General features: G+C 34.5%; 2 protein-coding genes across 2 annotated transcripts; both read left to right on the plus strand.

The window, feature by feature from the left end:
* The first annotated feature begins 805 nt into the window (after positions 1-805).
* Positions 806-4,946, plus strand: LOC111505141 (uncharacterized). Its single transcript, XM_023159908.2, has 2 exons — positions 806-1,382; positions 2,378-4,946. Exons 1-2 carry the CDS (start codon positions 1,025-1,027, stop codon positions 3,973-3,975), a joined length of 1,956 nt encoding a protein of 651 aa, XP_023015676.2. The 5' UTR covers positions 806-1,024; the 3' UTR covers positions 3,976-4,946.
* Positions 4,947-7,694: 2,748 nt separating this feature from the next.
* LOC111505142 (uncharacterized) lies at positions 7,695-15,560 on the plus strand. Its single transcript, XM_023159909.2, has 2 exons — positions 7,695-8,253; positions 13,486-15,560. The coding sequence occupies exons 1-2, from the start codon at positions 7,905-7,907 to the stop codon at positions 14,736-14,738; spliced, it is 1,602 nt and encodes a 533-aa protein (XP_023015677.2). The 5' UTR covers positions 7,695-7,904; the 3' UTR covers positions 14,739-15,560.
* The last annotated feature ends 2,169 nt before the right edge of the window (positions 15,561-17,729 follow it).

Below are 17,729 nucleotides of genomic sequence, written 5' to 3' on the forward strand. Positions count from 1 at the left end.
ACACCTCGTCGGTACAATCAGAAACAACCCAGAATCTACTAATAATAGAGACTAAAAAATTCACTGAGTTACATAAAATCGCCAAACAGAAATATACGAAATAGTATTGTGCGCGATGGTACAGACCATAACACAAATAATGTTCCTTAATGAAGTCTGATTTTTGTTGTATTTTTGAATTTTTATTTTCATGATATTTCACTGGATATCCTCAAAGCAAAATGATTGAATATGCCCCTGTACATATTGCATCTATCTCTGAAGCTTCCATAAATTTAAGAAAATTTACATATTTTTGGTTTTCCTATAACCCGCGCGCCATCGAATCTAACGTCCATGCTCTTGTCAACTGAATATTTGGAATCGAAGTAAGAGCGATAACCGGTCACTTAATAGTCACCAACCGCGACACGACAGTTTCTATGAAATTCCGCTCCAAAATTGCTGTGTCAATTTATCAAAATATCGACTCATTATTAGTTTTCTTTTGGCTCTGAGTTCGGTACCGTTCCATCATAAAATTTGTGCTGCATAATAAATTTAAATAAGTTGTGCATAGTGCAATTGCGATCTCTGGTTTGTATAATAACTAAAAATAAATAAATGAGAACGCCCTCAATTACGGAATAATGTATTTTTCTATTTTGATTTTTCATTTGTAAAATCGGTTTCAGATTAAAACAAACCTAATTCGGTGCCCTAGTTATCCATACTTCGATAGCATAGACACAAGTAGAATGGTTCTATTCTATACCTGTACTTGTGGCCAGAGAACACCTGTTTGTGCTTGTAGCATAGACATGAATTTACGTCACCACAACCGTCACTGTAGTCATCCGTAAACTTCAAGAATTGCATCCCACATCCCACCCTGATATAAATTTGATTATCGTTGACTGGTTGAGTTAACCGGTGAAAAAGGAACACGACGCGTTTTGTTAAATATTTTCGGTTTAATTGTTTATTCTTACGTCACTGAATATCCTCAGTTTGAGTAGTCTGTTATATTTTGTAAACTACTTTCATGGAAATGTCTACAATGGCTAACGATGAATATGGAAGCGCAGTTGAGAGGGCCAACAAGTTGTTTGTTTCTAATTCAGTCATTCCCGAAATGAATTCAATAAAAGTTGAACCACGAGAAGATGAGATGTGTGATAAATGTGAAATGATTGATATAGGTTCCATTTCTAAGGCATACTCATTGGATTACAAGAATGATACCAATTTCAGTGGTGAACAGAAAAATATAAAAGTCGATGAGGAAATCGACATTGTCTATGAAAATCTCAAATCTGAAAATGAGTTCGAGAGGACAGGAAATGTTTGCAGGCGATGTTTTGAGCCTGAATGTTGTTGTCTGCCTACAAGTGATATTCAAGGTGAGAACATAAATCAGTGTGAATGTGAAGCCACTTTCAGAATTTGCTACATGTACTATCCATATTCATAATATCACCATAATTCTGAGAAAAGATGTTTACTCTTATTCTACTCACACAAAAGTAGATCCTTACCCTAAGTTTATGATACAAGGAGTTAAAGTAATGTAAGGAAGTTCAAGTATCAAGAAATCGGGCTTAAGATGAAATGTAAGGTGAAATAACTCAGGAAAAGTAATGCAACACGATCCATAGAAAGATTGTTTTTCTCTAACCGTTTACCATATGAAATATATTTCATTATCAAGTTTCATACATTTCAATGTTGAAACCTTTGTGATTGTAACATACAAATAACATTAACAGGATATGATCCTATGGTTCTCAAGTGAATACTTGAGCGGGCAGTAGCTTTTTCACGTTTAACGAAAAAAAGTATTATTATTAGATTACAATATAAACTTTGCTAGTACATTCCTGACTCATGTCACAACTTGTTTTACCCGCAGTACCAAATCCACATATGAGACGAAATTCAAGTAGATTTCGATTAACTTTCTTTAAAATTTTTTAATTTCTGAACAAGACCATATCAGATTGCTTTTTCAGCATAAACTCCACAATTTTACAGATCTCATTGGCTAATATGACCAATGCTTGCATTTTTTAATTTGAGTATTTCTTTTCCCAGTTACTTTTTCTACTGATATTACATTTCTGTAGAAATATTTGAAATTTTTTCTGTATATTTTTAAAAGTCTTTACATCAGGATGTAATTTTAGACTTGATTTCAGAAAGGCCTAATGATGAGTAATTGAAATGACAATATAATGAAAATTGATATTTGAGATTACCATAAATTGTTATTTTGCAATGTAACACATTCATTTCTTTTACCTTATTACTTTATTTTCATGAAAGCTGAAATATTAATTCCTGATTGACAATCAGATAAACTATTGTATTGTACCTATAAGTGACTTTTTTTTTACAGATACTAAATTAATGCTACCAGAAGATGAAATAATCATAAAGAAAGAAGAGGACATGAGTTATGAAACATTGCCAACTGTGCAATTTCAAAACAAGTTCTCATCTGATTCTGGGAAAACTCTAGTTCATAGTAAAATATGCACCAATTCTAAACAAATAAGTCGTTTGAAAAATTATGAAGGAAATGATTTGAAAGTTCACGAAACAAGTCATGTTAGAGAAACTGCATTTCAGTGTAAGATCTGTTCAAAGTATTTCACTCGAGGTAGTGATTTGAAAGTTCACTTGAGAATTCACACTGGAGAAAAATCATTTCAATGTAAAATTTGTTCAAAATCTTTCACTCGTAGAAGTCATTCAAACATTCATAAAAGGAGTCACACTGGAGAAAAACCATTCCACTGTAAAATCTGTCCAAAATCTTTCACTCAAAGTGGTCATTTAATAATTCACCAAAGGAGTCATACAGGAGAAAAACCATTTCAGTGTGAAATCTGTTCAAAATCTTTCACTCAAAGAGGTCATTTGAAAATTCACCAAAGGAGTCATACCGAAGATAAACCCTTTCAGTGTAATATCTGTTCAAAATCGTTCACTGATAAAATTCATTTATGCTTTCATGAAAGAAGTCACACTGGTGAAAAACCATTTCAGTGTAAAATATGTTCAAAATCGTTCGCTCAGAGTGCATATTTAAAAGTTCATGAAAAAATTCATAATGAAAAAAAACCATTTCAATGCAAACTCTGTTCAAAATCATTCACTTTGAGTTATAATCTGAAACTCCATGAAAAGAGCCATACTGGAGAAAAACCATTTCAATGTAAAGTCTGTTTAAAATCTTTCACTTTGAGTAGAAATTTCAGAGTTCACGAAAAAATTCATAGTGGAGAAAACAGTTTTCAATGTAAGATCTGTTTGAAACCTTTCACTCACAAAAGTCGTTTGAACATTCATGAAAGGAGTCATACTGGAGAAAAACCATTTCAGTGTAAAACATGTTCAAAATCTTTCACTCAAATGGGTCACTTAAAAATACACCAGAGGAGTCATACAGGAGAAAAACCATTCCAGTGTGAAATCTGTTCAAAATCTTTCACTCAAAGTGGTCATTTAACAGTTCATCAGAGGAGTCATACAGGAGAAAAACCATTTCAGTGTAATATCTGTTCAAAGTCATTCACTGATAGAAGTCATTTAAATTTTCATGAAAGGAATCACAGTGGAGAAAAACCTTTTCATTGTAAAATTTGTTCAAAATCTTTCACCCATAATAGTTATTTGAAAATTCATGAAAAAATTCATAATGAAGAAAAACCATTTCAATGTAAAATGTGTTCAAAATCTTTTACTATGAAATGTAATCTAAAAGTTCATGAAAAGGGCCATAATGAAGAAAAACCATTTCGGTGTGAAATCTGTTTGAAATCTTTCATTTCGAATAGAGATTTTAGAGTTCACGAACGGATTCATACTGGAGAAAAACCATTTCAATGTAAAATCTGTTCAAAGTCTTTCGTTCAAAGTAGCAATTTGAAAGTTCACGAAAGACGTCACACTCGAGAAAACTCCACTCTTTGTAATGAAATTCAAACATGACATTCAGGAAAACACTTCTCAACTATTTGACATTGGAAAAAAAGCATCTGCTCCTTTGTCTCTGTTGTTCAGAACCTTTATGGATTTCAACATTTATTTTTATGAAATTTTATTCATTATAGTTATTTCGTTTATTAAAAAAAATATCAAATCAGACATCTCTGTAAGTTCAGGCTCATTTCATGCTACTCTTCTACTTTTATTTTTTTAAGTTGGTGGGATTTGCTAGCTTAAGGTGAAAGAGGGGAGCCATCCATTTTCATGCAAATGTAGTGGAGAATTCGACCTTCTCTATCACTATCACATTTGATTCAAAATAAGATTCAATGGAAAATCTTCACAAGAACATATTTTGGTGAAATTCTCGGAAATAACACTTGTTAGTAAAATGACATGGGATTCAGTCAAAATCGGTTATTAGGAAATTGAAGAGACCATTGATATTCGCTTTAATAACTGATGACATTTTCAATGTATTAAATAGCAAAATCCTGACTGGTAGGCCTTGGTGAAATGAGACATGAAGTACCAAACGTTTCGTCTGCTACTTCAGCAGCCATTATCAGAGGTATGTGCATTGACTCAGGACAAAAGTTATATCTCGAAATCTCAGAAAAGACTAAGTCGTTGATGAGAGGGTTAATGAGTTAAGATATTTTCTAACAGTGATCAAGATTCATTTGAAGATGAATAAAAAAAGGAAATTTGCGAATTCAGTGAATTTTCTAATTGTTTATTTGTGTAAATCGCTCCACCAAATTTCTTTTGTCTCCATTTCTCCCTATATGGGATATGAATAATCAAAGCACCCAATGTCTTACAAAATGAATACTATATTTTATTGTTTCACTTTGAACAAAAAAAATTAAAACTTTCATTTTAAAAAAACAAAATAATCGATAACCCTTGAATACAATATATTTTATGTATATACTAAAAATAATACAATATATGTGATGTCTCAAGTTTAATTTCCCATCTGATATCCCGTTACCTAGCTGAAGCCTTCCTACGAACAACAACCCTCAAAAGAAGTCGAAACTTGTGCTAGCTAAGGATTAACGAGGTCAAAGTAAGAGTTAATTATAGAGGAACATAATGGTGCCTGGAATCCTCCTAGAACTGCGTAAGTACTGGATGTCTACTCAGCCTGATCTTGAGCAGATCACCTTGGGGATGAGTGGTAGAGGTCATCCATTAACAACCACCTCTTGTGGAAAAAAGTTGGTTCGGTATTGAGCAACTTTTAGAGTTACAAAATACAATTATTGTATTGTATATTTTATTTATTTGTCATCTAGTTCGATTTTCTTGTCTCAAAGATTAGGTCTTCTTTTTGGGAATAATTAGGTATTGAGTATTAAATGAGGCTTCACAACATGACTTGAAACCAATCATAACCTCTTTTGACTCTTGTACGTACAATTTCCACTGTGGCTTCAGTAATTCCCATTGTGGTATCAGCTGCAAACATGTATATCGTTAACGAATACCACGAAAAGGTACAAGTACTGATCCCTGAGGAACTCCTAACGTCATATCGTGGACATGATGTTGTATTTGACCTGCATGTCTTCTTGAGTTCATTCAGGTTGGAGCCCAGCTCCCTTACCCTTTTAGCTGATTTTTGTCGAAGAGGGACAAATGGGTTCATGATTGAGGGGATAATGGCGGTATGAAGTCCCCAGACATCAGTACCGCCCTTCACGGTGTACCCCTACCTGGCTGGGATTCGATGGATGAAAAATCTATTCGTCCGTTAACGGAGGACATGAGGGCCTCATTCGACAGAATGTCGGGGCTTCTATATTGGGAGGGGTCGTCTACAGCATAATCTATAGCTCCCCTAACCTCGACTGAATGGAAGGCAGCTGCAAATCTCTGCGGATGGCTTCATTCCGCACGAACCAAGGAGCATTGACAATCATCCTCATTATCTTATTTTACATTGTCTCCAGAATGGATATATTATATTTCGCCGCTTGTTCCCAGACGCCTGAAGCATATATGATGACAGGCGTGAACATCGTATTGAAGATGGTAATTTTGTTCTTTAAACTCATTTTTTATTTTCTGTTGATCAGAGGGTACATACTAACTATCCGACCCTCGATCTTTGATTAAACGCACATAATGTGCGTGTTCCTAGTGAGCCTACGGTTTATTAGAAGACCGAGGAACTTTACCCGCACTTGCCAGTCAATCTCCTTTCCAGAGATTCTTACTTTTCTGGCCGGAGAAGATGGCAATCTTCCAATAGAGGCCGACGCCGAGCTCCCAACCCATGGAAGACAAGAGGAGAGCCGTGTTATCGGCGTATAACGATATCTTCACAGGCTCGGGCCTCGAAAGGTCACTGGTGTAAAGTGAATACAACGTCGTAGAGAGCACGGCCCCCTGTGGCACTCCAGCGAGGATCTTACTGTTGTCAGACAGAGAGCCCTCTACTCTAACCTGAAATGTTATGTCTTTCAGGGAGGACTCAATCCAGCGGATCAGGCCCCGAGGCAGGTCAGACGCGATTAATTTGTGCAGAAGGCCTTCGTGCCATACACGCTCGAAGGCCTTCGAGATATCTGATAGAACAATGTGCACTTTTTTGTTGGTGTTTAACTCGTGGAAGGTGTTTTCGACCAGCCTTAGAGCCTGTAACTCAGTGGAGTGTTCTCTCCTGAAGCCAAATTGTTCATCAGGCAGAACATTTCGGTCCTCAACTTCTTCGTTGAGCCTTTGAAGAACAACTCTTTCAGCCAGCTCATCCGCCGACGAGAGTAGACTGACCCTGTTTTGGGATCATGACGACAATCGCGTGATTCCATCTTCTGGGGAAGTGTATGAGGGCCAATGAACTGTTTATGATGTTCAGAAGGTTCTCAACGCAATTGTCTGAGAGCCTCTTCAGTAACTTGTTAGTTATTGAGTTGACCCCCGTTGTTGTAAAAGATTTTTAACCAAGATAGTATGTTATGTGGGAAACTAAGTATCTAACTTTATATATAGAAAATCTGGTGAGTGCGTCATATGACACTGACAAATAAAAAAAAATATATGAATCTTGTTTGTTTGGCTATACACAAATCGCCTACATTCAAATGCCTGTTTTAGCTTTGGAATGCGGGATTTATCCGGGAAGTTGAAACATTCGTAGCGTATCGAAACTAGGTGTGTGGTAGACATGCTTAAAAATTCAGATAGATGTATCTGCTGGAAAATAACTGATGATATTCATTTAAGGATATTTTGTATCGTCAAATTGTAGTTTATACTCTGGTGTTTGTCGAATGACTCAAAATATGAATGGAATGACACTAATGGAAATTAATCATCTAGATACAACATCTATTAGAGACAGATCTAACCTAGATGAGGCGTTTTCTGGCGCTCATGTATTCAAAACGTATTCTTGATGATTCAAAACTAGCGAGAGATTGGTTTTAAAACGTTATTTTTACGTTACGTCAGACTGCCTTATTTTGATCGATATAGCTGAAATAAAGCTGTTGTTATATTATCTAGGGATCTTCAGTCAATAAGACACTAGTTTTCATGATGTTTTATGATTTTTAATTAGGACACAACTTTACATATGAAGATTGTCGAGCGAAATGGACTATCAGTCAAAAGATGACAATCTACCGTCAAAAAACATAGAACATGGAGCACGAAATACATTATACAACAGCTATATGCACAAATTGAAAAGTTCCTTTTCATTATTGAATTTGACACCTGACATGTGTCAATGAGTCATCCATGAAGTTCAAGAATTACATCCCACCCCGATTGAACATTGAATTTCGATTACATCGTTCATTAGTGGAAAAGGGATACGACGCTTTTGGTTTCGATATTTTCGGTTTAATTATTTAATATTACGTCACTGAATATACTCGGTTTGAGTAGTCTATCCTATTTTATAAAATACTATTATGGAAACGTCTACAATGGCTAACGATGAATATGGAAGCGCAGTTGAAAGGGCCAACAAGATGTTTGTTGCTAATTTAGTTATTTCCGAAATGAATTCAGTGAAAGTTGAACAGGAAGATGAGATGTTCGATGAATGTGAAATGATTGATATCGGTTCCATTTCTGAGGCATTCTCAATGGATTACAAAGATGATACCAACTGCAGTCAACAGAAAAAAATGAAAGGTAATGACGATATCAACATCCTGAGCGAAAATCTCAAAACTGAAGAGTTTGAGGCAACAGGAAATGTATGCAGGCGATGTTTTGAGCCTGAATGTTGTTGTCTACCTACAAGTGATAGTCAAGGTGAGAACATGAATGTGAAGTCACTTTCAGAATTTGCTACATGTACTATCCACATTCATAATAACACCATAATTCAGAGACCAGATTTTTACTTCTATTTCACTCAAACAAAAGTGGATTCTTACCCTAAGTCTATGATAATGCAAGGAGTTAAAGTAAAGTAACAAAGTGCAGGTATTGAGAAATTGGGTTTAATTTTAAATGTAAGGTAAAATAACTTCTGTAAGGAAAAGTAATGCAACAGGATCTGAAGTGAGATTATCCTTATCTATCTGTTTATGAGATAGAATATATTTTATTACCAAGTTTCATACAATTCACTCTTCATCAACCTTTGTGATTTGTAACATACAAATAACATTAACAGGTTATCATCATATGCTTTAAAATTGGTTCTGCTTTGTATACCTTTGTTTTGTCAATCACCTTAAGTAAATACTTGAGTGGCGTCCTAGCATTTTCAGATTTAACGAAAAAAAGTATGTACCAGGACATTCTAGACTCACATCTCAATCTGTTTTACCCAGTAGCCATGAACAACGACAGAATACATTCACATATTCCATGTTTCGAGATGCAGTTTGAGTAATATTTGTTTAATGAACAAATGGATGGACATATAAATAACATTGTTTTTTTAAATTGAGGATACCCATATTTTGATAGGCAATACATTCGACATGTATGGAATTTAATAATTAACATGTTTGATCTGGTGAACAGATTAGAGGAAAATCTCTCTTAACTATAACAAATTGGCAATTTTCAACTTTCACCTTTGCATTCTTTCTTTATTTCTTTCTTTCCTCTGACCCAGTGCTTCCCGAGGCGCCGATTCCAAGAATTTAGTAACTTTCGAGACGTTCATTGTTTCCTTTCCAATCCGCATCCAAGAGTTTTCCAATTTTTCAAAAAAGTAAAACAATTTAGAAAAAATCTGAGTATTTAAGGAGGCGCAAACCACAAAAAATATTTGAAAACCTCTGCTCTAACATCAAATATATCTCAAATATGTGAAGTTAATAGAATAAAATATATTTATTTTCCCATAAAACATACAGTGCACACATGGCAAGTCAAACAAACAATGTAAAATGCTAATAATCTAAAAGACATCTTTATTAACTATATATTATATAAAGTTATCAAACATTTTGTCATCCTCAAGGAACAATCAAAATATCATTAGATTTTCGAATTATCAAACTCTTTGAAAATATAAACACTATTTTTCATAAAAATTTCTTGACTTCATATTTGAACCTGGAATAACAGCTTATTGTCTGGATAAAATCAGAAAATTCATTGAGCAAAGTAATAATTGTAACAATGGTATTTTTTTATGTTGGTGTTTCAAAATTTGGAATTTACAGCTAATTACACTTTTTTCGTTATCGGTTGGAAGGCAGTCTTGAACTCTATCCATGGATCTGTCAAATTGATTTACAAATCTTGGTAATATAAATGATGATGAAATTCGTGATCAACCCTCATCAGTTTGATCTTACTCTTGATGATAATCACTTGTTGATCGAAACAAATGTTGAGGTGTTGAAATAACGGTTTGGTGTTGGGAAAAAATCTCCAGTAATATTCATTACTACACCAAAGGTTCCAGACAGTGCATCACAAACCCTCATCTATTTACAATATTTGCACAATCTTATAACTGCTGCAAAACATTTGTAGGTGAGGATTTCATTTCATATTCCTATTGCAGCAGTCTATGTTGAAATATTTTGTTGGGCAAAAAATCTACCCCAACCCCTGTTTATATCAATTTGATAATTTGAGCTCTCAGGATGTAAATTGGGTTTGAACTATTTTCTCACACCTTGCAGTGACACGCATTATTTTGTGCTCAATTAACTCAATCCTCATTAAAATAATCCAGTGACAAATAATAAAAATGCAATATTAAAAAACTCGCAAAGACGAATAGAAAGTATGAAATAAATCATAAAAACTTCATATGGGTTGAGAGTTCTTTTCTCATACAAGACTAAAAGAAAATAATACAACTCCAGAATTAGACTTGTCTCATTTGCTAATTTTACCAATGCTTGCAATATCAAATTCAATTATTTCTTCTCCCAGTCATTTTTTCCATTGATATCAAATTTTTGTATAAACATTTGAAAATATTCTGTATATTTTCAAAGCCTTTCAAAAATATGTGCTTTGGGTCAATATATATTAATTGTTTTTTTTTCACAAAAATTAGTTTCTTGTGCATTCCCTCATTTCTAGCATTAATTTGATTCGTAGATAAAATTATAGGAGAATCATCGGGATGTAAATTTGCCACATCACGACGTAATTTCAGACTAAATGTAAATTATAGACTTTCATTTGTATCATCAAACTGAGGGAGAACTATCTTTGGTAAACTTAGACCCCGGGCAGAGAGGCCCACAATCAACGCACTGAAAATTATGCGGACGTTATTGAAATACATTGTCTCGTATCAACCAACACAGACGAGTGTCACATAAGCAGGAATTCACTCAAATAATTGATGAAGGTCTAACGACAGATTATTGAAATGACAATTTAATGAAAATTTATATTTGAGATTTTCAAGAATTATGATTTTACAATGTCACACATGTCCATAATTTTTTAATTTTTTCACTTTATTTTCATAAAAGCGGAAATATTCATTCCATTGTTCACTCCTTTACCTCATTTTTTTTTGCCTTGTATTATTTCAAACTGAGGATTTAATGAAAGGAAGATACTTATAGTATGATATCAATTGTAGGGGAGACGGAGGCTGGTTCTAACAAATTTTGAATTAAGCGTACTATTTTCTAAACTACTTTAGCAGGAAACATGGTTTTTTGGTAAATGATGCAAAATTTAATGAGCTTTACGTAAAGTACAACAAAATGTATATAATAATTACCATATCTGAGAAAAAACGAGTTTTGGCAAACAAGTCACTTGTTAGATCTTACCCCCGGTTTGGGGTTGGTTTTAACACCGCTGGGGAAAGTTTTAACAGCGGGGGTAAGAAATAACATGTAGTTGGGAATGGGATTTTGGTTAAGATAAACAACAAAATAATATTCAATGTTTATTAGAAACACTAATAAAATTGAATGCGGTTCCTTACCATTCATAAAATCAACAGAAAACTTAAATTATATAGTTAAACTGACTCACTTAATCAGCATTACTCAAATCAGTGAACAAAAAATAATGTTTGATCATCAAATGATCATTAAAAATCCAAATAAAATGAAATTCGGCTCCTTGCCGTTTAAACATGTGTAATAAACTTAAAACTTACTAAATCTATCTTTATCAAATAAAATAACAAAACATTACTCCTCTAATAAATCAACATAGGTACAACTTTGGTTATAACAGTGAAACTTTCTAATCAGTCTTACTCAACCTCCTCATTAGTCAGTCTTCAAACCAGTCATAAAAATTAGTCATCGTAATCGGAATCTGAGTTGCAGTTTGTGCAAACATAAGCAACTGCATCGCCTTTTATGCAAGTTATATGCGACCATTGTTTACAGGATATACATTCAACCCAGTCCACACCAGATATATCTTCAGAATATGATGAGCCACAGCCTAAGCAAATGGTTTCATCCTCATCATCGTCGTCTTCTGAACTCTCTTGTAATACTTTCTTTTTCACTCTATCCCTAGGCTGTTTACTGGACTTCTTCTCTTTTTTTTCCACTTTACGTTTCTTAACTCTTTGCTTTTCCTTATTGACTTTTACTTTCGCAGTAGATTTCTTTTTGTTATTCTTTAGCTTAGCTTCTTCTTCTAAAGCACTCTTTTCCGGAGTGTCGGTTAAGATTGCACATTTTCGCTTACGACCTCGATTAGACTTAGAGCGGGGGGCCGCTTTTGGCAATGGCCGTACAGCTTGGGGACTAAAGAATGTTGGTGAATCTCTTGGACGAGACGTCACTGCTGGTTCATTTTCTGCAGTTGATGTACCAGGAACTGGACTCCTTGACATTTCCTCAATTACTGCACCTACGCTGATATCAAGATTAGGCATGCTTCTTTCGATTTCTGGTATCAAGGACGGTTCCAGGCCTAATGTTAGGCTGAGACTCTTTGGTGTTAATTCGTCTTTCTCCTCAGTTTGCAGCAATGAAGGCGATGGATTACTTAAAATGTCTTCCTCGTTTTGTTGATTCGGGGGAATCGTGATATTAGACTCAACAGGCGCTGCATTAGTGTTGTCATTCGGCTGGGATACAGGCATTGGCCGGTCTGTTACGAAAGACGGAGCAAAGTCGTCATCGCCAAAAACAAACTCATTGCATGGCCAGATACCAGCTTTTCTAAACGAGTGAGCAATATTGTTCGGGGTGAAAGCCAACGGAAATGCTTCTCTTACAATACCAGGCAGGTCATAAATAGTCATCGTCTTTCCAGGATTGTTAATCATCCAATTAGTTTGTAGTCTGGCAACGTAATTCTTCAGGGGCCCATAAATTCCCACATCTAATGGCTGCAGCTTGTGCGAACAGTGTGGAGGAAATGAAAGTAGTAGCGCTTTGAAAGCCGGCACGCTAACCACTCAACCACAGAGGTCGTCAAACATTGTCGCCATAACCTTAACATTTTTTAAATGGGATCACATTTGGTATCAAAATTGCACCCTCGTCGTATAGAAACAGTAAGAACAATATTACCTACGTTTAAATTTTTTCAACTGTTAAAACCTGCCCCGTGTGCGGGGCAAATATTAACGCGTTAGAACCTACCCCGTGCATTTTGTTAAAACCAACCCCACGACCCCATTTTGCACAAAGTTATAGTTTTTCTTTTACCGGTTATATTCTCGATTAAAACTTTAACATTAATGAAAAATACAATAAATACAGATTTATGCAATACCAAAGCCAATTTTTTACGAAACATATTTAAAAAGTAATGCAAAAAATTAAACACGTTAAAAAGTTCATTTACCTGTGAAATTGGAGGCGTTTGACACAACCTGCTCCCGTGACGCTCAGCCGGCAACTGACAGGTCGAGACACGTTCGCGCGTATTCGTAAGCACTAACTACGTTGGAACTAACATGGTAAGTCGAATAGGTTCCATGTAATTACGCTGTTAGTATTTACCCCTGTTAAAACCAGCCCCAGGGTCCCCTATGTTTGTAGCACAATACACTTTTACCAATAATAATTTACCGGATTGACAACCAAATGAACTACTGTATTGTATAAATGATATTTTTTACAGATACTAAATTAATGCTACCAGAAGATGAAATAATCATAAAGAAAGAAGAGGACATGAGTTACGAAACTGTGTTATTTCCAAACAAGTTATCACATGATTCTGGAAAAACTGTAGTTCATAGAAAAATATGCACCAAATCTATTCAAAGAAGTACTTTGAAAAATCGTGAAGGAAATGATTTGAAAGTTCACGAAACAAGTCATGTTAGAGAAACTGCATTTCAGTGTAAGATCTGTTCAAAATATTTCACTCGAAAAAGTGATTTAAAAGTTCACTTACGAATTCACACTGGAGAAAAACCATTCCAGTGTAAAATCTGTTCAAAATCTTTCACCCGCAGAAGTCATTCAAACATTCATAAAAGGAGTCACACAGGAGAAAAACCATTCCACTGTAAAATCTGTTCAAAATCTTTCGCTCAAAGTGGTCATTTGATAAGTCACCAAAGGAGTCACTCAGGAGAAAAACCATTTCAGTGTGAGATTTGTTCAAAATCTTTCACTCAAAGTAGTCATTTGAAAATTCACCTGAGGAGTCATACCGGAGAAAAACCATTTCAGTGTAATATCTGTTTAAAATCATTCACTGATAGAAGTCATTTAAACTTTCATGAAAGGAGTCACACTGGTGAAAAACCATTTCAGTGTAAAATCTGTTCAAAATCTTTCTCTCAAAGTGGTCATTTAATAATTCACCAAAGGAGTCATACAGGAGAAAAACCATTCCAGTGTGAAATCTGTTCAAAATCTTTCACTCAAACTGGTCATTTGAAAATTCACCAAAGGAGTCATATTGAAAAGAAAACATTTCAGTGTAATCTCTGTTCAGAATCGTTCACTGACAGAAGTCATTTCAACCTTCACGAAAGGATTCACACTGGAGAAAAACCATTTCAATGTAAAATATGTTCAAAATCTTTCATTCGGAGAGCTTATTTGAAAGTTCATGAAAAAATTCATAATGAACAAAAACCATTTCAATGTAAAGTCTGTTCAAAATCTTTCACTTTGAGTTATAATCTTAAAGTTCATGAAAAAAGCCATACTGAAGAAAAACCATTTCAATGTAATGTCTGTTTGAAATCTTTCATTTCAAGTAGAGATTTTAAAGTTCATGAACGGATTCATACTGGAGAAAGGCCATTTCAATGTAAAATCTGTTCAAAGTCTTTCATTCAAAGTAGCAATTTGAAAGTTCATGAAAGACGTCACGCTCGAGAAAACTCCACCCTTTGTAATGAAATTCAAACATAACATTCAGGTAACACTTCTCAACTATCTGACATTGATAACAACACAGTTGATTTTTTTGGAATCATTCAATTTTATTTCATCTCATCACACAGCTTACAGAATGAAGTGAACACAGTATTGTAAATATATAATTTCTTGAATAATGAGGTATCACTCATAACTATTTTTTGAATACACTGACCAATTAGTTGCTGAAAAACAATACCAAATAAAAAAAAATCACAGTTTATTATATATTGTAAGTTTTTTTAATTATTATCATGAATAGTATTGTTTTTATCTCAGAAGGGCATATAACATTATCAATAAGGCTCTTCGTCTTGAAAAACTTTATCGTTTAGGAATTTGAGGTATAGCGCTGTTCAGTGAATTGAATCAAATGATTACAATTGGAAACTGAAAATATGGAAAAACTTATTGAGAGTTGTAGAATCTCGGGAATCAATCCTTAGCTCTTTTTCGCTTATACTATTTTTGAAAGATATAACAATAATGAATTGATTTCCAAGACCCCGTGAGGTATAAAACAAGTCGAAATATGAAGGATGTATGTAAAAACAACCCCAAATTCAAAGTAGTTTATATGGATAATACATTTGTCAGTAATGGCAAAAACAGTGAAAAACAAGTGTCGCCAATGGAGTGTTGAAGAATTTCACCATTACTTCACAAGCAATCTCCAAAGAGTGTCATGATTTTCTTACCAAAAGTATTTTTCATGGTTATAATTGGTTACATAAATATAATTTATATTTCATGTTAACACTTTGTATGTCGTAAATAAGCAGTTGCTAGTTGAATGAATAAAAATATTATGCATCACGAGAGTTTCAGTTGAAAAAAATTGTATTTATTTTCATCTTTGATCCCAACCTCAGGCTACCTACTATATAAAGCATGAAACAAGTAATTTGGTAAGATTCAATGAAAAATCTTTACAAGAATTGAACTTGGTGCAATTCTTAGAAAAAACACTGGATAGACTGGAGATGGGAGATAGTCAAAATCGGTTATTATAGGTTCGTTCCAACCTTGAGTCACAAACAGATTTCCAACTGTTTGTAAATCGTTGTCAACACGCATGTCTGGTAAATATTGGTTTCTGATTAATTTGAAATTTCTGATTGGAACAGCTGATAGTTCAACTGAAGTTTGGCATGGAATTTCAACATAACCTTAAAAAATAAATCTAATCAAGTGTATTTCTGGAGAGTAAAAGAAGGTTGCAGTATTTTATATCTCTATTCTATTTACTAATCAACATGGAACTGGAAGGTCACCGCAATAATTAATTTGTGTAATTAAAGATATTCATATTTCAAGTTCACTTAAAGAATTCCTAATTTTTTCTGCGCCAGCAAATACATAATTTATTTTATAACAATGTTTGCAGGTTATGTTGTTTACAAGTTGCATGAAAATAAAACAGAAACAGTTATACGGAATACGCATGCGTCAGATTAATGGTTAGATGATAATCCTCAAACCATTCTGACAGATTTCGAACAGGTTTGAATCTTGGATGGAACAGAAAACTGATAGTTTACTAATGGTTGGAAACTCACGTTGGAACGCAATCACATTACTGCGCAGAATCCTGACTGTCAGAAACTGTTTCTGACGCTGGTTGGAACGAACCTTATGACGTTAGAGACGTTAGAGACCACTGGTATTATATTCGTTCGTAAAAACCAGTTGTTATAGTGTCAGTTTCAATATATTGAAGAGAACCAAATCCAAGCTGATAAGCCGTTGCCAAATGAAACCTGAAGACGAAACCCAGTTTCGTCTGCTACTAAGGCAGACTTCATCAGTAATATGTGCTTTGTGAGGACTAAGGTTATATATATATATATCTCGAATTCTCAGGAAATACATGAGTCGTTGCTGAGAATCATGCATAAGAGGGTTAATTAGTTTTGATACTTTGTGACAATGATCAAGAATCATTCGAAGATGAATAAAGGAAACTTGTGAATTTTCTAATTCACTCATCCTGTTGCCTCCGTTCCTCCCTATATGAATGTAAATTATAATTGAAATGAAATCAAAGCACCCAACTTTTATTTTCAAAAATGAAGGAAACGATCGTTAACCCCTGAGTGTATACTTAAGGGCAAGCGCACACTACAGACTTTTTATCGGCCGATAGGTTAGCCTGATTGGGTTGGGTGGAGCACACTACTCAAACAAAACTATTCAGTTCGGTGCGGGTGCGCAGACCACCATCTGAAAAGTCTGAACAGTTGTTGATGTATATAATATTTTGACGCGTTGTATTGAAAGTATTGCAGAATGTTATCGAGGAAAACTATTATATTAACATTGGAATATTTTTTTAATGCTTTATTATATAATGCAGATCGCTTTTCAAAATCAGCAATTAAATTATCTATTGAAATTGGCAATATTCGACATGATTATGAAAAAAAAATTATGAAAACGCAAATTTATTCAAAGATGTATAATGTAGGTACTATATAGATAATATTTGATATCAACAGTGGAGTGGGGAGTCTGCAGGCACAGAGTGTTTAGTTGGCGAGTCTGCGCACTCTCATAAACACAGTCTGATTAAAACTCGGCCGATAGTTGTCCAACTTTGTAATTAAATCACAATTGGGAAGCCTATCCAACTTGTTTCTGATTATTCAGTCGGCCGACTGGAATCGCTTAGATGTGCGGACTCATCACAATCCTATAATAATAAGCATCCAACTAAACTATCGGCCGATAAAAAGTCTGTAGTGTGCGCTTGCCCTAATTGTATATACTTAAAATTATACGATATAAGTGACGTTAACCAGTTGTCGCCCGCTACAAACGACGACCAATAAAAGTCGAACTGAGGATATTATTCAGATTATTGCCACGTCCAACGATGGAACGTGTCGCTGCCAACAGCTGTCGTGCCAACCGCTACTTTCAAGTAGAAATACCACATTAAACTGTGTTTTTTGAACACGTTATGATGGATTTTCATCAAATATC

The sequence above is a fragment of the Leptinotarsa decemlineata genome, unplaced genomic scaffold, assembly GCF_025532065.1.
Source record: "Leptinotarsa decemlineata unplaced genomic scaffold, Ldec_3_MD MMD2_tig00026314_RagTag_RagTag, whole genome shotgun sequence".
NCBI lineage: Eukaryota > Metazoa > Arthropoda > Insecta > Coleoptera > Chrysomelidae > Leptinotarsa > Leptinotarsa decemlineata.

Bases quoted from the DNA above. Each gene is read 5' to 3' on its own strand.
- LOC111505141 (XM_023159908.2), top strand. From the start codon at position 1,025: ATGGAAATGTCTACAATGGCTAACGATGAATATGGAAGCGCAGTTGAG. The intron at 1,383-2,377 runs GTGAGAACATAA...TTTTTTTTACAG, and splicing joins GCCTACAAGTGATATTCAAG to ATACTAAATTAATGCTACCA.
- LOC111505142 (XM_023159909.2), top strand. From the start codon at position 7,905: ATGGAAACGTCTACAATGGCTAACGATGAATATGGAAGCGCAGTTGAA. The intron at 8,254-13,485 runs GTGAGAACATGA...TATTTTTTACAG, and splicing joins ACCTACAAGTGATAGTCAAG to ATACTAAATTAATGCTACCA.